This window comes from Mercurialis annua, linkage group LG7, assembly GCF_937616625.2.
Source record: "Mercurialis annua linkage group LG7, ddMerAnnu1.2, whole genome shotgun sequence".
Lineage (NCBI taxonomy): Eukaryota > Viridiplantae > Streptophyta > Magnoliopsida > Malpighiales > Euphorbiaceae > Mercurialis > Mercurialis annua.
Window position 1 is genome coordinate 34,252,774 of NC_065576.1, and position 23,587 is coordinate 34,276,360.

General features: G+C 40.2%; 2 protein-coding genes across 2 annotated transcripts; both read right to left on the reverse strand.

The window, feature by feature from the left end:
- Positions 1 to 7,536: 7,536 nt before the first annotated feature.
- Positions 7,537 to 7,974, reverse strand: LOC126657066 (uncharacterized). The gene has a single exon (XM_050351690.1). The coding sequence runs from the start codon at positions 7,972 to 7,974 to the stop codon at positions 7,537 to 7,539; it is 438 nt and encodes a 145-aa protein (XP_050207647.1).
- Positions 7,975 to 21,806: 13,832 nt separating this feature from the next.
- Positions 21,807 to 22,661, reverse strand: LOC126657067 (uncharacterized). Its single transcript, XM_050351691.1, has 2 exons — positions 22,053 to 22,661; positions 21,807 to 21,971 (listed from the first exon to the last, which is right to left on the reverse strand). The coding sequence occupies exons 1-2, from the start codon at positions 22,659 to 22,661 to the stop codon at positions 21,807 to 21,809; spliced, it is 774 nt and encodes a 257-aa protein (XP_050207648.1).
- Between the last annotated feature and the right edge of the window lie 926 nt (positions 22,662 to 23,587).

Sequence of the window (23,587 nt, forward strand, 5' to 3'; positions counted from 1 at the left end):
ATTTATTAAGTGGAAAACCTTTAAAACCGTTTAAAACATTTAATAACAATATTACGAATAATAGTTGGAACCCTAATCCACAATTCTAAATAAACAATATAATCCAATAGGTCTGGTCCCGAGAGCTGAGCTACACCGAGGTACCACTGACCACACTTATACCAGAGTCCCGAGAGCTGAGCTACACCGAGTTACTCTACCTGGTCCCGAGAGCTACGCTCACACCGAGTTACCACATTTCCATATATAACTTACCCAGATCAATACCGGTGCGCACGCAGTCCTAATGATGCCCATTAGGTAGCATGTTCCAACTAGAAGCCATAATATAAAAACAGTTCGAAATATACGTACAATATATATATTTATTATTAAAATAACAATTTACTTAATAAAGCGGTAAATAGTAAGTACAAACTCACTGCTTGCTAGTCCACGTGAATACCAGCAAGCAACTAATCCTGGTTCGCCTCTGGAGCACGAACAATAGACGGGTCTAGACAAATAAAATAATTATTAAAAACAGACCCTAACTCTAGAGAGTACTAGACACCACATAGGACTAGCACAATAACATGTCGGAAATAAACAATCCAAAGCAACACACAAATACCAATAGGTAATAAAGTCCAATTAATATAAGTCTATTGAGTTCTCGCTTAAAATCCAATTTATAAATATTATTTAATAACTTTTAATAATAAATAATTTCCAAATAGTGGGTTAGCCGAGTTATCATTAACTACCAAACTAAACTCACTTGTCGGGTGACCCAAGTCTAACCCGACTTAAAACGTTTAACAAATATAAACCCGAGTTTATATTTATAAAATAATTCCATAAAATAATAAACCATTTTAAAAGCGGAACTCAATAACTTCAATTTCAAGTAACCCAAGTTACACCCCAAAAGTCTAATCATTTTAAGTTTATAAAAGTTTAGGGACTAAATTGTACTTTAACCAATTAGGGGCTAAACTGTACTTTTGCCAATTAGGGACTAAATAGTACTTTAGTCAATTTGATATCCGAAATCAAATTAATTGCTTTTGTTTATAGTTAAAACAAAATATAAAGTTACTAACCAAAAACTTAATTAAATAAGTTTTAAAAAAAATATTTAGGGGCTAAATTGTAATTTAACCAAATTGTCATTACAATTAAAATTACATATAATTACCCGAGTAATTATATTAATTTAAGTTATAAAATTTTACGTATACAATATGTCTATTTAAAATCAAAGTTACTATCGAAACAATTGACAATAACTTAAAGGATTCAATTAATTCAAACAAAAGAATTTGATAACCAAAGTGGCTAATAAGCCATCTTCACCATTTCAAAAGCATGAACCCGCCTAAGACACCATTTTTCTTCATTTAAAATCAAACAAAACCCGCCAAGCTTAAACAACAGATTCATCAAACAAATCCATACAAATCCATTAAACTCGTCTTGATTTCATAGTGAGGCGTTCGCACAGGACGAGCAAAGTAGCCGTGAGTAGTATTGCCCACATTTGGCTGAAAGAACTCCATCAAAGTTGGTGCTCTCTGCCCATCATTATTCTAGGGATTTCGACCCTGGGGGATCACTCTCTTATCCACTACATTGTTGAGTCCAGGAGGAACTTCATCTTCGTTAGCCATATCAAGGTTCCTTTGAGTTGAGTGTGTTGATTTTCTAACACTGCGCTCAAAGATAGTGAGGTCTTGCTGAAACGGTTCTAGCGGTAGTCCTTTGCGTCGTGTATTAGGCATACACTATGATAAGGGTACCTGAAACAACACAATCCACAAACCACACGCGTAAAATAGAAAATAAAAACTAAAACAAGCCAAGCTATCCTAAATTAGTTGTTAAAGATAAGCTTCCCCCGGCAACGGCGCCAAAAACTTGTTGGTAAAAATACGCAAGCGTACTTAGCCAACTTGTAATACAGACTGCGAAGTCCGGATATCGTACCCACAGAGAAACCTCTAAAGACAACCAGTTAAAAGACTCGATTCAAATAGTCAAAAAGACAATTTTGTTGGTTTTTAAATTAAAAGACAGATATTAACTATTGTAGATTAAAGTAAAATAATGCTGTAATTAAAATGAGTGTTTAACAATAATGGAAAAAGCATATATTATTAATCTTCGTTATGCTGTTTACTTGATTCGGGTTATGGATTGTATTATTCTGATGAGGTTCGAACTAATCTAAAGCACCTGAAATTCTCTCTCGAGCAATTATAGGCAAAAAAATTAAACTAACTAATACTAGGTTAATTATTCACTCTCGCACAATGATTAACCTATGTATAAATCAATTAAATGGTTGTTAAGCAAATTCAAAGAACTCGCACTCGTTAATTCACTCTCGCACAATCAACTCCTGCGTTCTTAATTATATTGTTCTATTCCAATTTTACACTCTCGAGCTAAAACTAAAACATATGGCATAGACTAAGTGATCTGTTTAGGCTAAGAATTAAGCACAATAATTAAAACCCATCAAGAATAACAACCCATAAATCCAATTCAATTAAACAGACATAATTTTGATTAATAATCCCCAATGAAGGGTTTAGCTAGACATAATAATGGAATGACTAAAAACAATAATTAAAGAACTCATTCTAAGATTAAATTGAATACTGAATATGAAATTAAAATCAATCATACCTTGTTCAAAGTAAACTACTAATAATTGCAGTAGAAAATAATAATCAACGATGAATCCAATTGCGAAAACGAATAGAAAACTAAGAAACTAGGGTTTGTTGTCTAATACGAAAATTGCGCGAACCCTATTACAATGATTAAGTCTAGTATTTATACGGCTCCCAATATTTTTGATGTAGTTAGGTCGAGCGGTGATGAAATCCCAGAAGTGCCCTCAAAACTAAGTTGGAGATGGCTGACAAATAAGGGGCACTTTTGTCCAAATAAAAACAATTCAACACGTAGTGTGCGTAGTGTGTGATCGCAGACTTGGGAGTGTGCTTTCGCACACTACACCTTTCCTTGGGAGTGTGTGTTCGCACATTCCCTTTTGCCTTGGGGGTGTGCGTTCGCACACCCCTTGCCTTGATCCATTCTTTCTTTCATTTTTTTCCTCGCAGCTTCTGGAACTCCATCCTAGCTCGTGAAGAGCTCGATCACTTCTTCACATTCGCATACATGTGTGCGATCGCACACTCATTTCCATAAGGGAGTGTGCGATCGCACACTCCTCATTTCTGCCCTGGAAAACTTCATCTTTGGCCCTTCAATTTTGCTCTCCCATCCTTTTTGACCCCTAACTTTTGAATTTCACCAAAAACACCCTGATACTCGCTATAATTTCATATTTTACCTGAAAAGCTCAAAGTAATAATAAGACAATAGAACACCAATAAAATAATCAAAACATGCAATTACCGAGTCAAAAAAAAAACCTAAAAAGAGGAGTATTTCTACTCCTATCAAACATCCTTACACTTACCTTTTGCTTGTCCTCTAGCAAACACAGAATAATGCCTTACCACAACACATATAAATTTGCCAGAATAAAAAAACTAAAGAATTTTCATACTCCCCTAGCGAATGAATCATTCAAAATACAGGCGTTTAACTTGAACAACATAGAGAGAATAACATCAAATAACAGTGCCAGATGCTCACACATAAACCAATAGCATCAAGACTACTTAACTATACTCACTCCTGCATAATTTCTGAATCGCTCCGATCACTAGGGCAGTTTAAACAATCTCATAACAATAATGAAAATCAGGTTCTGAGCAGAAAACAAAATGTATCGCAAACCAAATAAAAATCACGAAACATGAATCTCACAAGGTACTCTCTCACACACAAGTGTTTAAGGGTAATAAAACTGAAGCTCTCCTGTCAATACATGCAGTTCTACCATAGGTTTGCCAATAGTCCATAATTCCAACCAATTAAATCAAATAAACAGAATCAATATGGACGTTTCAGGGTTGTAATTGGGCTTAAGTCAGGGTATGGTATAGGTAAACAAAACACAGTTAAGTTGACTTGATACAATCATTCAAAAAGCAAGAACTAAAACAATGAAACACAACTTACTAATAGATATACTTCTCTTTTTTCTTTCTCTTTCTATACCTTAAGTCCATTTTTTTTGAATTTTTATCTTTAAAGCTCATATATTTTATTTCTTTTTTTTTTCTTTTTTTTTTTCTGTTTTTGTATTTTCTTTCTTTTTCTTATCTTTTTCAGCTCTTTTCACTTTTCCTGAACTTCAAAGGCAGACAATATATACAAGAGAATAATAAATAATCTCGAGCTTAGGATGTTATACATCCTCACACTAGTTCTTTGCACAAAACATAACTGTATTTAAGCCACATGGGTAGAGAGAGGAATATGAGAAAGGTAAGGTGCAACAGTCGGTGTAACAAGAAATAGGCTAAAGCTCAACTTGGTTAACCAAGGGGAATACGGTAGGCTTTTTAAGTGGTCTGAAAAAAATGGGTAAACCTAAACGCCATTACAATTTTCAAGTTATTTAACCAATTTTTGAAATTTTACTGCGGACACCTGGCAAATTCTAGAGAACTAACAAATATTGACTCACACCACAATAAAATGAGACATAGACAATATATGCTCAATAAAGCTCAAAAACATCTCAAAATTTGGTTAATGTTCCGTGATTCGCTATACATCCTGTTTAAATACTCAGAAAATAAAAGGTTCAAAAATGTTCTTGTTAAGCTGTAATGCCCTAATTCACGACTTTCAACATAAATCAGCGTTTGCAAATTACAGATTTTCACCACAATCCTATTAATTTATATCGGCTAAACGGCACGTTATTTAACTGTCATTCTCAACATGTTGTTCAAACTTAAAAACCAAAATTAACCAACTCATTAGCTAGGGGAGACGAAAACACTAAAGTTTTAACAATTCTGACTCGGTATCTAATCATGGCATTAACAAAAACTGAACAATAAAGCACGGTAAACATAAAAATGAACATCAACAACATAGGATCATATAGATACACCCCACGGGTTCACCAACAAAAGTAAAAGCAACATCCTACATAAACAAAATAAAGCAAAAACATAAAATAAAACACACCAAAAGAAAAGCAAAAAAAAAAGAAACAGAGTTTTCTTCCTCTCCCTCACACTACAATATGCATTGCCCCCAATGCATCAAAATCAAGCAAAACATAAGAGCGGAAAATAAAGTGAAAGCGGAAAATAAAGTGAAAGTCCTCCGGTGGTGGTGGTGAAGGCGAGTAAACTGGCGATGGGTAATCGCCCCCTGGATCATACGCCCACATATGCGCCCTCTGCATACGCTGGTGTGCGCGCTGCTCTCTTTCCATCCTCCTAATCCGAGCATCCATCTGAAGCTGACGGGCCTCCATTCGCCGCCTCCATTCAGCGTCATCCTGTGGCTGTACCAGTACCGCCTCTGCAGGAGGTACCCCAGTAACCTGAGTCCCAGTATCCTCAGCAGCTGCAGTCGCGTCACAAGCTGCTCTGTGCGCCTCCAAACCCTCATGAACAAACGGTGCCCTGTGTGCTAATCCCAGTCGCCTCTTATGCTGTCCTCCTCTCTCAGAAGGTGCCATAATGTGCCCATTCTTGCCCAGAAAATTTGTAGACTGAAGGTGGTCCATGTCCATCCAAACGCACTCAAACTTGTCAGGTCTCTCCAGTAATTCCACGTGTGTATACGCCCAAACACAAATAGCTGACTCACGAACCAAGTGACCCATGCCAACCACACGTGCTTTACCCGTCTGACTAGGCAAATCACGAAGCATCACAAAGATCCTTTAAGCCATGTCAACCCTATTTGTCTCAGTGTGTAAAAGGGAGTTTAGAACCAGCAAATCTGTCAGAGACGGCTTATTTGACTCTGATCGCCCACAGATAGTCTCAACAAACCACTTGTAGACTATGTAAATAGACGGCTCCCGAATAGACTTGGTCTTCGCAGACCTAGTGTCAAAACGCTCCTCTCCTGACAAATCCTTCCAAATGGCGTGCTTATCGAAAGTGGGAGGAAGGTCCCGCATCCCACCTTTTCCTAACTTGAAGTACCGCCCAATCTCTTCATGAGTAACTGAGTATTTCTGCCCCTTGAACCTGAACGAGAGAGACAGAAATGATCTAACCGGCTGATGAACTGTCATGAAAAACTCATATGACAATCCTGCGACAGTGTCATGACAAACACCCTCAATCCTGTGCAACCGCTACCTTTTCAGATGTGCTTCAACTTCTTTATCCAGCTCTAGATTTTTCAGAGTATCAAAATCAAGTGCCCTAGGAAAAACAACTTTCCTATCAACCAGACTCTTATACAACAGACCCTCTTCCTCACTGTAAATCGCAAATCCAGCAAAATATTAAGCCCTAAGATCAACTCACTCCTCTGTCTGATTTTGTTGCCCTGCATCAGAACCACGACTAGACTGCCCTATTTCAACATTTCGACGCCTATTTTCTTCCTCCTCATATTCAGCAATTCTCACCCTAGGAATAACTCCACTTGAATTGAAAACTGGAATTAAATGTGAAGAATCAGATTACTCACTATTTTTGAAAGAATCCCAACTGATTTTAGACCCCAAGCTTGATGGTGGAGGTGTGACTTGATAGTGGCAGCCGGTGTTGAGGTTGTGGCAGGTGAAGGCAGCGGTTCTGACGATGGACTGAATGGTGGTGATGCGCTTTGAGATGATGGCGGCGGCGAGAGATGACGGCAGCGTGATTTGGCAGTGGTGGCTGCGTTGAGAGGAACGGTGGTGGTCTTGGCGATGGCGGCGGTGAATGGTGGCAGTTGGTCATTGTGGCGGTGATTGTTGAGATGGCGGCAGTGGTGACTCACTTGAGGTGGTGGCAGCGCCGACGAGGTGGAGTTGTGGGCGAGGTGGTGGCTTCGGCAGTTGATGGCAGCGCCAGCGCTGAAGTTGTGATGGAGGAGATGGCGGTGCCAGTGAGGTGGAGACGATGAGCTATGTGTGCAATTGATGTTTATTTTCTTTTTTTTGTGTGTAATCATGGAAGAATGAAAAGAAATTTAATGGCCTCCTTAACATTAAAACCTATTTTGCATCTTAGGTGAGGAGAGTGTGCGATTATGCGTTCGCACACTCTTTTAATGAGTGTGCGTTCGCACATATCTTAGTGTGCGTTCGCACACTTTATAAAATGAGTGTGCGTTCGCACACTAGAATTTGTGCGTTTGCACACTTGACGAAGTTGCCCACCTGTATTCAATCCAGTCAGTCCAGTTAGTCCAGTTTTTCCTGCATAACACAAAACAATAACCCCACCGGGATAAATCTGAACAAAATAAAATAACACAAAATGAAATAAAAATCGCATCTACACTAAGTGAGATAAAAGTAAATAATAAAGATAAAATGAAAACCGAAATACACAAAATAAAACAATACAGTTGGAAAGTCGTCCAAATTGGCTTGTTTAAGGTCACTAGCATTGACCGTGGGTACCTGATTCAAGTCGGTGAGTCGAGAGTATAACACTCTCATCCTTCATCTGTCAATGGTCCTAAGTACGGTTTGCACCTTTGACCATTGACTTTGAAAGTCTCCCCACTCGCATTTTTGAGCTCAATTGCACCATGGTCAGCTACATTTCTCACTTTAAAAGGACCGCTCCATCTCGATTTCAGCTTGCCAGGGAATAATCGCAAGCGAGAGTTGTACTGTAGCACATGACTGCCTTCTGTAAACTTCTTCGGCACAATATGAGCATCGTGCCATTTCTTGGTCTTTTCCTTGTACAACTTTGCATTCTCATATGCTGACAAGCGAAACTCATCAAGCTCATTTAGCTGCAGAAGTCGCTTTTGCTTTGAAAGCCTTGAGTCGAAATTAAGCTCTTTAATGGCCCAGTATGCGCGATGCTCAAGCTCCACAGGCAAGTGACATGCCTTTCCGTAGACTAGTCTGTAAGGGGACATACCGGTTAGCGTTTTGAATGCCTTTTTTGTCCACTTGTCTAGGGATGATATGGGGTTGCCACTCTATGCTACACATTGTATTTCTTCATCAGTGCTGCAAACTGCCGATTGCAGAAGTGTATACCCCCATCACTAATGATCGCCCGCGGTACCCCAAATCGATTTATCAACTTCTTTAGGAACGCTATGACCACCTTTCCGTCATTAGTAGGTAAAGCAGTTGCTTCCACCCATTTCGACACAAAGTCGACACAAACCAAGATGTACAAGTTCCCACATGATACAGGAAACGGTCCCATGAAGTCAATACCTTAGACGTCAAATATTTCCACTTCTTGAATAGAAGATAGAGGCATCTCGTCGCGTCACGAAATATTGCATGTCCGTTGGAATCTGTCATAGTGCTGCACAAAGTCTCTCACATCCCTATTCAATGTAAGCCAGTAGAAACCACTCTCTAGTACCCGTGCTGATGTCATACCTGAAGCGTAATGACCCCCATAATCCGAAGAATGGCACTGAGTCATAATGGCCAACATTTCTTCCTCTGCAACACATCTCTGAATCATCTCATCTGCACAGACTCAGAATACATATGGCTCATCCCAGAGATAACGCTTAACATCAGAGAGGAACTTCTTGCGCTGGTGACTGCTCATGTCAGGAGGCATAATATCAGCTGAGAGATAGTTGGTCGAGTCTGCATAGCATGGATTCATTGTATCCTTAATGAGAATAAGTGCCTCATCAGGAAACCTTTCATTGATAACTTCGCCCTCTGTCACTTGCTCAGGAACCTCTAACCGCGACAAGTGGTCTGCTACCACATTCTCTGTCCCTTTCTTGTCTCTGATCTCCAAGTCAAACTCGTGCAGGAGCAACACCGACCAAATTAACCTAGGCTAGGCATCTTGCTTCGCAACAAGGTATCGCAGTGCAGCGTGATCACTGTAAATGATAACTTTGAGCCAAGCAGATACTGTCTAAATTTATCCAAAGAGAATACTACAGCTAACATTTCTTTCTCTGTGGTCGTGTAGTTCAGTTGAGCACCTGCTAGAGTGCGACTCGCATAATAGATGACATGAAGCTTCTTGTCCTTCCTCTGCCCCAGAATGCTTCCCAAAGCTTGATCGCTTGCACGCACATGATCTCAAAGGGCAGATCCCAATCCGGACTAGATATGACTGGGGCAGTAACCAATGCTTCCTTTAACCTGAGAAAAGAAGCTAAATAGGCATCAGTAAACAAAAAAGGCGCATCCTTGACAAGTAAGTTAGTCAAAGGACGCGCTATGGAAGAAAAATCCTTGATGAACCTGCGATAAAAACCTGCGTGCCTCAGAAAGGCACGGACTCCCTTCACTGTGATTGGAGGTGGAAGCTTCTCGATCACCTCTGTCTTTGACCTGTCAACCTCGATGCCCTCGCTGGATATCTTGTGCCCCAAAACAATGCCCTCTTCCACTATGAAGTGGCATCTTTCCCAGTTCAGCACCAGATTCGTCTCTTCGCATCTCTGCAGGACTCGATCTAAATTTTGAAGATAAGACTCGAAGGAGTCCCCGAATACTGAAAAGTCGTCCATGAACACTTCCATGATGTCTTCAATCATATCATTGAAGATCAAAGTCATGCACCTCCGAAACGTAGCAGGCGCATTGCAAAGACCGAACGGCATGCGGCGATAGGCAAAAGTGCCATATGGACAAGTAAAGGTGGTCTTCTCTTGGTCCTCTAGGAAAATAATGATCTGATTGTACCCAGAGTAACCATCCAGAAAACAGTGAAACGCATGTCCTGCCACCCGCTCTAGCATCTGATCAATAAAAGGAAGCGGGAAGTGATCCTTCCTAGTTTCGGCGTTCAGCTTCCTGTAATCAATGCACACTCGCCACCCAGTAACTGTGCGAGTAGAAATATGCTCCCCCTTGTTGTTCTCTACGACTTTCATCCCGCCTTTCTTAGGCACACATTGAATTGGGCTGACCCATGATCTATCTGAAATGGGATGGATGATGCCCTTATCAAGTAGCTTCACAATCTCCTTGTGAACCACTTCTTTCATATTTGGGTTCAGTCGTCTCTGTCTTTGCGCAGATGCCTTAGACTCATCCTCTAAATGAATCTGATGCATCAGTACTGAAGGGATAATGTAATATCCCGTAAAATTTTGAATTTATTTTGTTAATTTTCGACGTGGTTCCGGATGTGTTTTGAGGGGTATTTGAAGTTTCGTAAATTAATTGTGGTTCGATTCATTTTTGGTTCGGTTAAAAAACAAATATTCCTTCTTTGGGTTGTGGTTCAACCGAAGTGGTTGAACCACTTCCGTTTGACTCAGGTCTCAATTGAGACCTGAGAAAAAACGATGATTCTCGTTCGAGAATCCAAGGATTCTCGAACGAGAATCCATCTGCAGGCCTGGTCTCGTTCGAGACCAGGCCATTCTCGTGGACCCTTCCATCAGGCCCACTTCCATCCTGTTTTCGACCTACTTCCTCTCGTTATTTTAGGTCGACTTCTAAACAGAAAACCTAGATCACGCTACAAACTAACCCTAGCCACTTTTCTTTTGTTCTTTCGCTGAGAAACGAAGCCGTAATCTTCTTTCAAAGTCAATGTTCCGGTAAGCTTCATAATTCCTTTGATTTCCAGATTTTGCTTTTGAACGGCTTTGCGTAATTTGATTCGTTCTTGTTCGTTTCTAGATCGAAATTGATTCCGCTTGATCTCGGACGTTCTAGACTCAATTCCCTTCGATTCCCTATCTCGGTTTTGCAAAACGGTACGTAATCGACCTCGTTTCAATCGCCGCCGTTGTTATATTGTTTGTTTATATAAACTTTGATTGTTGAATCCTTTATTGCCGAAATCCCTTTACTCTTTTAAGCCATGATTTTGCTAAGTTTATGATTACAAATCCCTTGGAATGATTAGTCGATATTAGTATAAGCTTTCGGTTTGTATTGTTCCATCATTTAATCGTTGTCGTGGTTGAGTTTCATTGAATGTTTCTGTGTAATCCTTGCTTGGGAATTCTTGTTCTCATTACTTCGGTTTACCTTAGATTTGGTTAGGCGTTGGAGTTTGATGTTCATGTTTAATGTTAGCATGAGTATTAAATGCTTAAGGTGTATGAAAATGGGTTTCTGCAATTCATGGGTTAAGGGAGGGAATCTGTTTGTTTAAAATGAAAGGGATGGCTAATTAGCCATTATGATTATCAAAATATTTATGTTAAAGCAAGTGAGTCCTTCAAGTTAATTACCTATTGAATTGTTTTGAAAATAATTTGAATTTCACTTTAAATTATAATTTGGTAAATTGTAACGATAAGTGTTTTGCAAACTTAAGTTAATATAATTACTCGGGTAAATATATTTATTTTCAAATATTAAAAGTTTGGCTAAATTACAATTTAGCCCCTAAATGTTTTTTTAGAACTTATTTAATTAAGTTTTTGGTTAGTAACTTTATATTTGTTTTAACTATAAACAAAAGCAATTAATTTGATTTCGGATATCAAATTGACTAAAGTACAATTTAGTCCCTAATTGGCAAAAGTACAATTTAGCCCCTAATTGGTTAAAGTACAATTTAGTCCCTGAATTTTTATTAACTTAAAATGATTAAGTTTTTGATTTGTAACTTGGGTTACTTAGAATCGAAGTTATTGAGTTCCGCTTTTAAAATGGATATTTACTTTGTTATTTTATTTTATAAATATGAACTTGGGTTTATATTGATAATTGTTTTGAGTCGGGTTAGACTTGGGTCACCCGACCAGTGAGGTTAGCTTGGTAGTTATTGGTAACTCGGCTAACCCACTATTTGAAAATTATTTATTATTTAAAGTTATTAAATAATATCTATAAATTGGATTTTAAGCGGGAACTCAGTATACTTATATTAATTGGGCTTTATTTACCTAATGGGTATTATTTGTGTGTGCTTTGGATTGTTCATTCCGACATGTTATTTGTGCTAGTCCTATGTGGTGTCTAGTACTCTCTAGAGTTAGGATCTGTTTTTAATAATTATTTTATTTGTCTAGACCCGTCTACTGTTCGTGCTTCAGAGGCGAACCAGGATTAGTTGCTTGCCGGTTATCACGTGGATTAGCAAGCTGTGAGTTTATATTTACTATTTACCGCTTTATTAAGTAAATTGTTATTTTAATAGTAAATATATATATATACTGTAGGTATATTTCGAACTGTTTTTATATTATGGCATTCTAGTTGGAACATGCTACCTAATGGGCATCATTAGGACTGCGTGCGCACCGGTATTGATCTGGGTAAGGTATATATGGAAATGTGATAACTCGGTGTGAGCATAGCTCTCGGGACCAGGTAGAGTAACTCGGTGTAGCTCAGCTCTCGGGACTCTGGTATAAGTGTGGTCAGTGGTAACTCGGTGTAGCTCAGCTCTCGGGACCAGACCTATTGGATTATGATTATTATTTAGAATTGTGGATTAGGGTTCCAACTATTATCCGTAATATCGTTATTAAATGTTTTTAAACGTTTTAAAGGTTTTCCACTTAATAAATGTAAATAGTGGTATGAACTCATCTCAGTATATCTGACCCCGTTGTTTTTCCCAATTTTTCCCAAGGTTATGATCTGAGAGGATCTGGTGATCTCCGCATTTACTTTTCCTCGTAGGTTTCATTTATTTTGATAAACTGTCAAACTATTTTATTCTTAGACCGCAGTAGTTGACTAGACGTCTTTATTATTATTACAGTTGTTTGTCGGATTGGTCTGACTAGTTATATTGCTCTGGCATATTATATAATTATTTCGGATTATTTATGTTATGCCTATTTTTAGACTCAGAATTGGATAAGCATGTTATATTAACTGTTGAATATTATAACTGCTAGTTTTAGGCTGAAGTCTCGGTTGCCCCCGAGCATTGGTTTTCTGCAGGTTTATGTGTTTATGAATTAAATGAAAGGCTAGCTACGGGTTTCGGTACTACATTACCCACACCCTAGCGCCGGTCGCGATTCATGAAAATGGGTCGTGACAAACTTGGTATCAGAGCTTTGGTTTCAAACCAAGGCCATTTGCTTGCTATGTGTTTACTCTGTTAAGTATGGTTGTGTCTTAGGAACTACTGCGGATATAGGATTCTGTCATGTCTTTAATAACGTCATCTTTTGATTTTAAAACATTCTGCCTATACCAATAGGATTGCGTCGAGTCAGTCATTATTTGTTGATTTGATGCTGTTAATTGTTAATGCTATTTCACTTGGGTGAGTATTTTATTGCTGTTGATTTCTCGGGAAATCCTAATTATTAATTGTTTTGTTTCATACTTGGGTATGAATTATGTGTTATTTATATTGCTTTGTTCAATTCTTAGGATATGGACAATGTTGTTCGTACTCGTGCTCGTGCTGCGGCAGAGCAAGATGCTGTGGCTGATGATGCGATTTCCATGGAAGTCGATCAGAACGTACCACCAGTTCAGGCTAATGCTGGAGGTGGTCGAGGTGGAGGTGCTGGCAGAGGTAGAGGTGCTGGTAGAGGCAGAGGAGCTGGTGCTGGTAGAGGTGGAGCTAGAGGACGCGGTGCAGCAGGTGTTCAGGCACCGAATGTGCAGCAGGCACCAGAGGTGCAACAAGCACCAAACATGCAAGCGTTCGACTTCACTACCTTCTTAGCTGGGATTGTCGAGATGCAGAACAAACAGGCTCTTCTGCAGAACCAGTATACTGTACTGGGTCAGCTAGCGCAGCAACAGCAACCTCAGGTTGGTGCTGTAGCTGGTATTGGTGGACTTGCTGGTGTCGGTCACATTCCAACAGACAGAGAGTTGGTGATGATCTACTTGAAGTTGAATCCGACTTCTTTTGATAGTACTGGGGATGCTCTTGACTTTTTGGAGGAATTTGAGTACAACAGTTAGAGGATTCAAGCTTCTGATCGTCAATCAGTGATGCTTGTGGAGATGTCGCTGAAGGGTCCAGCTAAGGACTGGTATCGCGATAATATCAGGCCAGTTATGGATACTTTGTCTTGGGCTGATTTTGTGATCAGGTTCAGAGGTTACTATCTACCCTTCTCTGTTACTGAGAGTTTCAGAGAAAAGCTGCTAACTTTGAAGAAGGGGGATAGATCGGTGACAGACTACACTACTGAGTTTGTACGTTTGGGGCGGTTTGCTACAGATCTACAGGGTGATCAAGAGCGAGTGAACGACCGTTATTTAAGGGTTTAGGCTCGGAGTTTCTCCCTTTGCTGATAGGGACAAACATGGAGTTTGCCCGGTTAGTGGATAGTGCGCGGCGGATGGAGAATTCGATGGTTCAGTTTGGAACAATCTCTGACCCTTTCCAGAATCAAAAGGGAAAGAGTGACCTTCCTAGTGGGGGGCAGCAGGCCCCAGTGCAGCATAGTAGTGGGAATTACTACAGTGGCTCTTCTCAGGCCAACAGGGGGAGTCGACGGACTCACAACAAAGGGAGGCATAGTGCCAGGAGTGCTCCGTACAGTTCCAGTAGCAGTGGGAGCAACCGTGGTTCAGGACGCGGGTACAGTGGTGGATCGAACATTCCGTTTTGCCAGAATTGCAGACGTAGGCATTATGGTCAGTGCCAGCTAGCTCCTGGAGGTTGTTTCACTTGTGGCCAGCCGGGTCATTTCTCCAGGGAGTGTCCGACATCTGGACAGCAGACGTCTAACTCCAGTGTGGCGCAGTCATCTTATCAGCAGCAGAGACCTGCATTTACACAGTCTGTAGGGTACTCTCAACCTGCAGCATCTTTTGGTGGCCAGCGGGGCCGTGGTTCTGGTGGCAGAGGTTTTGGTGGCCGTGGTAACGGCGGTAGAGGTTCCAACGGTTATGGTACTGGACAGAGTTCGCAGCAGCAGCCGCAAGGTCACGCCAGAGTGTTCGCACTTACTCCTCAGGATGCGCGTGCATCAAATGCTGTGGTGCAAGGTACCATTTCGATTTCTTTTATAGATGCTTTAGTGTTATTTGATGCGGGTGCAACCCATTCGTTTGTATCTACATGTTTTGCTGGGAAATTGGGTATGTCACCATCTGTTTTGAGTGAACCTCTACCTGTGTCTACACCTATGTCTGAAGGTGTAGTAGTGGACGTTGTTTATCCTTCGTGTCTAGTGGTTATTCAGGGTAGAGAATTATGTGCTGATTTGATTGTGCTTGACGTTCTTTCTTTTGATGTCATCTTGGGGATGGATTGGTTGTCGCGCCATTATGCTTCTATTGACTGTCGAGGGAAGTCAGTCGAGTTCAGGATTCCAGGTGATATACCTTTTTCCTTTCAGGGAGAAAAGGCGGAGACACCCAAGAATCTGATTTCCGCCATCAAGGCGAAGCGGATGTTGGGCAAGGGTTGCCAGGGTTTTCTTGCTGTGGTACGTGATTTGGAGGTTGATAGTGGTGATATGCATAGTGTTCCGATAGTGAATGAGTTCACTGATGTGTTTCCAGAGGAATTGCCTGGATTACCACCTGATCGTGATATTGAGTTTTGCATTGATGTGGTTTCTGGTACAGCTCCGATTTCGATACCGCCGTATCGGATGGCTCCTGCAGAGCTGAAGGAGTTGAAGGACCAGTTACAAGAGTTGCTGGATAGCGGGTTCATCAGACCGAGTACTTCTCCGTGGGGTGCTCCAGTTCTGTTTGTGAAAAAGAAAGACGGTTCCTTTCGACTGTGTATCGACTACAGACAGTTGAACAAGGCTACTGTCAAGAACAGATATCCTCTTCCTCGCATCGATGATTTGTTTGACCAGTTGCAGGGTGCGTCCAAGATTGATTTGAGGTCTGGGTATCATCAGCTTCGGATCCGTGATGCAGATGTGCCTAAGACTGCTTTTCGGACTTGTTATGGACATTTTGAGTTTCTGGTTATGTCCTTTGGTCTAATGAACGCACCAGCAGCGTTTATGGATATGATGAACAGAGTGTTCAAGCCGTTTTTGGATCAATTTGTTATCGTCTTCATTGATGACATTTTGATCTATTCTCGGAGTGAGGAGGAGCATGCTTATCATTTGAGGACTATACTACAGACGTTGCGTGAGCATCAGTTGTATGCTAAGTTCTCAAAATGTGAGTTCTGGTTGGATCAGGTCACCTTTCTAGGACACGTGGTGTCGAAAGATGGGATCAAGGTTGATCCGAAGAAGATTGAGGCGGTCATGGATTGGCAAAGGCCAAGGTCAGTTACCGAGATCAGAAGTTTTCTGGGTTTAGCAGGCTACTATCGTCGGTTCGTGCAAGATTTCTCCAGAATATCTGCACCTTTGACTAAACTGACACAGAAGGGTGTCAAGTTTGAGTGGACTGACAAGTGCGAGGCGAGCTTTGAGAAGCTCAAGGAGATTTTGACTACAGCTCCGGTGTTGGCATTGCCTTCTGGCATTGATGGTTTCACAGTGTATTGTGATGCGTCTCGGATTGGTTTGGGTTGCGTTCTGATGCAACATGGACAGGTGATTGCCTATGCTTCCAGACAGTTGAAGAAGCATGAGGTGAATTACCTTACGCATGATTTAGAGTTAGCAGCTGTGGTTTTTGCACTGAAAATCTGGAGGCATTATTTGTATGGTGCTACTTGTGAGATTTTCATTGATCATAAGAGTCTGAAATATATCTTTGATCAGAGAGAGTTGAACTTGAGGCAGAGGAGGTGGCTAGAGTTGTTCAAAGACTACGACTGTACTATTCAGTACCATCCTGGTAAGGCTAATGTGGTAGCCGATGCGTTGAGTCGCAAGTCTTCGGGCAGTTTGGCTCATATATCAGAGGTTGGGCGTAGACCCATGGTTAGAGAGTGGCACAGTTTGACAGCTTCAGGCTATTGCTTTCAGGTTACTCAGGCCGGTAGTTTGTTAGCACATTTACAAGTGCAACCCGTTTTGATTGATCGGATCAAAGCTTTACAAGCTGAGGATCCACAGTTGAAACGGATTATTGAGGAAGTTCAGCAGGATAGAAATTCTGAGTTTACTTTTGTGGATGGTGTTCTGAGACATGGTTCGAGATTGTGTGTTCCGGATTCAGATGGTTTGAGGGACCAAATTCTGGAAGAAGCGCACAAGTCTGCTTATAGTGTCCATCCGGGTTCTACAAAGATGTACCATGATCTTATGGGTACCTACTGGTGGAGCGGGATGAAGAAGGATGTCGCTGAGTATGTTTCTAAGTGTCTGACTTGCTAGCAGGTGAAGCTGGAGCATCAGAGACCTTTTGGCTATCTGCAGCCACTACCTATCCCAGAGTGGAAGTGGGAGCGGATTGCTATGGATTTTGTGGTTGGCTTACCACGTACTCGACAGGGGTACGATTCCATCTGGGTGATAGTTGACCGTATGACCAAGTCAGCTCATTTCCTTCCGATTAAGGTTTCGTTTACTGCTTCGAGGTTGGCTCAGTTGTACATCGACAGGATTGTCAGTTTGCATGGTGTACCGGTTTCTATTGTTTCAGACAGAGGTTCTGTGTTTACTTCGAGGTTCTGGAAAGCGTTACAGGAATCCTTGGGTTCTCGGTTGGATTTCAGTACAGCTTTTCATCCTCAGACTGACGGTCAGTCTGAGAGGACTATTCAGACGTTGGAGGATATGCTCAGGATGTGTGTTCTCGATTTTCAGGGTAGCTGGGATACTCATTTGCCGTTGATTGAGTTTTCCTATAACAACAGTTATCATGCGAGTATCGAGATGGCGCCGTATGAGGCTTTGTACGGGCGCAAGTGTAGATCTCCTATCTGTTGGGAGGAGGTCGGAGAGCGTAAACTCTCGGGAGCTGAGATTATTCAGATTACCTCAGAGAAGGTACCGTTGATCAAACGGAGATTAGAGACTGCGTTTAGTCGGCACAAGAGTTATGCTGATCCGAAGAGGAAAGACATCGAGTTCCAGGTTGGAGATTTTGTGTTTCTTCGGGTTTCGCCTATGAAAGGCGTGGTTCGTTTTGGTGTCAAGGGAAAGTTGGCACCGAGGTATATTGGTCCTTATGAGATTTCGGAGAGGATTGGAGCTGTGGCTTATCGTCTGGTTCTACCGCCAGACATGTCGTTAGTACATCCTGTGTTTCACGTTTCTATGTTGAGAAAGTGCGTTTCTGATCCTTCGCACGTGATTGTGCCCCAGAGTGTTGAGATTGACCAAGAGCTGTCCTATGAAGAACAGCCAGTAGAAATTGTTGATACGCAAGTGCGTAAATTGCGGAACAAGGAGATTCCGATGGTCAAAGTTCTCTGGCGCAATCATTCTGTAGAGGAGTGTACTTGGGAGACCGAGTCGGATATGCGGAACCGCTATCCTTTTCTATTTCCGTGAGGTACGATATCTTGATTTCTGTGACTTTTTATAATTTTTACTTGTGTTACGTGTTGTTCTGATGTGATTTACTTGCCGTGATAAATTCGAGGACGAATTTTTAGTTAGTTGGGGAGAATGTAATATCCCGTAAAATTTTGAATTTATTTTGTTAATTTCCGACGTGGTTCCGGATGTGTTTTGAGGGGTATTTGAAGTTTCGTAAATTAATTGTGGTTCGATTCATTTTTGGTTCGGTTAAAAAAAAAATTCCTTCTTTGGGTTGTGGTTCAACCGAAGTGGTTGAACCACTTCCGTTTGACTCAGGTCTCAATTGAGACCTGAGAAAAAACGATGATTCTCGTTCGAGAATCCAAGGATTCTCGAACGAGAATCCATCTGCAGGCCTGGTCTCGTTCGAGACCAGGCCATTCTCGTGGACCCTTCCATCAGGCCCACTTCCATCCTGTTTTCGACCTACTTCCTCTCGTTATTTCAGGTCGACTTCTAAACAGAAAACCTAGATCACACTACAAACTAACCCAAGCCACTTTTCTTTTGTTCTTTCGCTGAGAAACGAAGCCGTAATCTTCTTTCAAAGTCGCTGTTCCGGTAAGCTTCATAATTCCTTTGATTTCCAGATTTTGCTTTTGAACGGCTTTGCGTAATTTGATTCGTTCTTGTTCGTTTCTAGATCGAAATTTATTCCGCTTGATCTCGGACGTTCTAGACTCAATTCCCTTCGATTCCCTATCTCGGTTTTGCAAAACGGTACGTAATCGACCTCGTTTCAATCGCCGCCGTTGTTATATTGTTTGTTTATATAAACTTTGATTGTTGAATCCTTTATTGCCGAAATCCCTTTACTCTTTTTAGCCATGATTTTGCTAAGTTTATGATTACAAATCCCTTGGAATGATTAGTCGATATTAGTATAAGCTTTTGGTTTGTATTGTTCCATCATTTAATCGTTGTCGTGGTTGAGTTTCATTGAATGTTTCTGTGTAATCCTTGCTTGGGAATTCTTGTTCTCATTACTTCGGTTTACCTTAGATTTGGTTAGGCGTTGGAGTTTGATGTTCATGTTTAATGTTAGCATGAGTATTAAATGCTTAAGGTGTATGAAAATGGGTTTCTGCAATTCATGGGTTAAGGGAGGGAATCTGTTTGTTTAAAATGAAAGGGATGGCTAATTAGCCATTATGATTATCAAAATATTTATGTTAAAGCAAGTGAGTCCTTCAAGTTAATTACCTATTGAATTGTTTTGAAAATAATTTGAATTTCACTTTAAATTATAATTTGGTAAATTGTAACGATAAGTGTTTTGCAAACTTAAGTTAATATAATTACTCGGGTAAATATATTTATTTTCAAATATTAAAAGTTTGGCTAAATTACAATTTAGCCCCTAAATGTTTTTTTAAAACTTATTTAATTAAGTTTTTGGTTAGTAACTTTATATTTGTTTTAACTATAAACAAAAGCAATTAATTTGATTTCGGATATCAAATTGACTAAAGTACAATTTAGTCCCTAATTGGCAAAAGTACAGTTTAGCCCCTAATTGGTTAAAGTACGATTTAGTCACTGAATTTTTATTAACTTAAAATGATTAAGTTTTTGATTTGTAACTTAGGTTACTTAGAATCGAAGTTATTGAGTTCCGCTTTTAAAATGGATATTTACTTTGTTATTTTATTTTATAAATAGGAACTTGGGTTTATATTGATAATTGTTTTGAGTCGGGTTAGACTTGGGTCACCCGACCAGTGAGGTTAGCTTGGTAGTTATTGGTAACTCGGCTAACCCACTATTTGAAAATTATTTATTATTTAAAGTTATTAAATAATATTTATAAATTGGATTTTAAGCGGGAACTCAGTATACTTATATTAATTGGGCTTTATTTACCTAATGGGTATTATTTGTGTGTGCTTTGGATTGTTCATTCCGACATGTTATTTGTGCTAGTCCTATGTGGTGTCTAGTACTCTCTAGAGTTAGGATCTGTTTTTAATAATTATTTTATTTGTCTAGACCCGTCTACTGTTCGTGCTTCAGAGGCGAACCAGGATTAGTTGCTTGCCGGTTATCACGTGGATTAGCAAGCTGTGAGTTTATATTTACTATTTACCGCTTTATTAAGTAAATTGTTATTTTAATAGTAAATATATATATAATGTACGTATATTTCGAACAGTTTTTATATTATGGCATTCTAGTTGGAACATGCTACCTAATGGGCATCATTAGGACTGCGTGCGCACCGGTATTGATCTGGGTAAGGTATATATGGAAATGTGATAACTCGGTGTGAGCATAGCTCTCGGGACCAGGTAGAGTAACTCGGTGTAGCTCAGCTCTCGGGACTGTGGTATAAGTGTGGTCAGTGGTAACTCGGTGTAGCTCAGCTCTCGGGACCAGACCTATTGGATTATGATTATTATTTAGAATTGTGGATTAGGGTTCCAACTATTATCCGTAATATCGTTATTAAATGTTTTTAAACGTTTTAAAGGTTTTCCACTTAATAAATGTAAATAGTGGTATGAACTCATCTCAGTATATCTGACCCCGTTGTTTTTCCCAATTTTTCCCAAGGTTATGATCTGAGAGGATCTGGTGATCTCCGCATTTACTTTTCCTCGGAGGTTCCATTTATTTTGATAAACTGTCAAACTATTTTATTCTTAGACCGCAGTAGTTGACTAGACGTCTTTATTATTATTACAGTTGTTTGTCGGATTGGTCTGACTAGTTATATTGCTCTGGCATATTATATAATTATTTCGGATTATTTATGTTATGCCTATTTTTAGACTCAGAATTGGATAAGCATGTTATATTAACTGTTGAATATTATAACTGCTAGTTTTAGGCTGAAGTCTCGGTTGCCCCCGAGCATTGGTTTTCTGCAGGTTTATGTGTTTATGAATTAAATGAAAGGCTAGCTACGGGTTTCGGTACTACATTACCCACACCCTAGCGCCGGTCGCGATTCATGAAAATGGGTCGTGACAGATAATCCCTCTGATGTCTGAAATCTGCCACCCAATAGCCAAGATACGTCCCTTGACTACATCAATGACCCTTTGCTCTTGCTTCTTGGTGAGCTTGTTGCTGATGATAATTGGTAACGTGCTATCAGCTCCCAAGAAGGCATATCGCAAATGTGCAGGCAAGGTCTTGAGTTCCACTTTTGGTGGATTCTCTGAAGAGGGAAGAGTAATGTGCTTGCTTTTTAACAACGGTTCATGGACGGGATCCTCTATGTACTCCTCCTCTGCAGCTTCTTCCTCTTTACTCAGCATAGAAGGCATGATGGCTTTGTTCTCTGCTAGTTGCTCTTCCACTAACTCATCCACCATGTCTACCCGCATACATTCTCCACCTGAATTGGGATGGCGTGTGATCTTTCTCATGTCAAACTCGACGCTTTCATCCCCAATCCGCAAAGTGAGCTTGCCATCATGAACCTCAATAAGTGCTCTGCCAGTGTTCATGAATGGTCACCCCAATATCATCAGGCACTCCTTGTTTGCAGCATAGTCAAGGACAACAAAATCCACAGGGAATATGAATTTGTTGACCTTAACTAAGACATCTTCCACAATCCCATGTGGCTTCTTCAGAGAGTGATCCGCTAGATGCGGCATCATCGGCGTAGCCTGTACCTGTTGATCACCAAACATACTACGAAAAAGGGATAAGGGCATCAAATTAATACTAGCACCTAAATTGCAAAGGCAATTAACATATTGCATGTTAGCGATAGTACAAGGGATAGTGAAACTCCCTGGATCCTTATGCTTGGTCTGTAGGTTGCTCAATATGATTGAGCTACAGTTTTCTGTCATTGGTACCGGTCCCTCTGCATCCCAACTCTGCTTGTTGGTGATGATCTCCTTGAAAAACTTCGCATAATGCGGCATCTCTCTCAACGCATCTGCCAGACTGATGTTTATCTGCAGCTTCTTAAAAGTTTCAAGAAATTTGTGAAACTTCCAAGTGTCTTGCGGCTTCTTCACTCTGTGTGGGAATGTCACCTTTGGCACAAAAGGAGGTGGTGGAGGTGGTTTAGCAGCTAACTTTTCAGGCTCGCCACCCTCACATTGTTCCTTGTCCGCCTCAACTGTAGCACATCCTGCATATGGATCATCCAGTGCTTTCCCACTTCTCAACTCAATAGCCTTGAGATGCTCTCTGGGGTTTTCCTCAGTAGTAGATGGTAAACCCCCTTGATTTCTGCTTTGCAGTGCTTTAGCCATCTGCTGATTCTGCACCTCAAGATTATGGATGGTGGCAGCATGATTTTTAAATGTCTGTTGCGTCTCAGCATCCTTCTTCATCATCATCTCCATCATCTTGTCAAACTTCCTATGAAGAGACTCGCCCTGCTCTCTCTACTGAAAGCCAGGTGGATGCTGTGGCCTAATATTTTGATGTTGGAAATTCCCCTGGTGCTGGAAGTTCCCACGATTCTGGAAGTTGCCCTGATTCTGTTGTGACCTCTTTCCTCCTTGAAAATACCGAAATCGTCCTTGAAGTTGACTACTAGCCACACTTATATTCTTAATACATCTTATTACTTTTCCTTTTCGTTGTACTTCTTTACATACAGTACAAATTTTGAATTCACTTTTGGGATATCAACTTATTATTAAGTTTTATGATATCACCTTTGAATTCACTTTCCTTTTACTCCTTGAACTTTCCAGTTCATTTTATATTACAGGTCGTACATTTTATTGTACCTTTTATAATTAAGATTTTTAATCTTATTATAAATTTGTTTCACATCTTTTTCTCTTTTTAGGGTAATGTTCATTAAGTATTTAATCTCTAACTTTACCCTTTATATCTGTTTGAACTGTTGTTCACTAGCAGACTGCTCATCCTTTACCTCTCTTATGATTCTATATCTAGTATAGAATGTCTACTAACTCCTTATCAATCTATAGTAACTTCATGTTGCAGATTGAATTATTGGGTTCCTCTCACTATTGATGTGGTCATCTAGGTGTAGGTGTAAGTTATAACCTAACTATCTCGCCGTAGAACACCTTCTAACTTGCTCCACAGTCACCGCAAAATTGTGCTTCCACCACTAGTTTTCGGTATTTCCAAGGTTAATTAGACTTCTTAACCTCTTTTCCACATACATCTACCTTCCTTATTCATAGCTAACATTTATCATAACAGTACTATAGCTGTTACTATCGTATTTAATTAACTGACTATCGACTCTAGTTCCGTTTTCAAAACATTTCACTTTGAAAACAAAAATGTT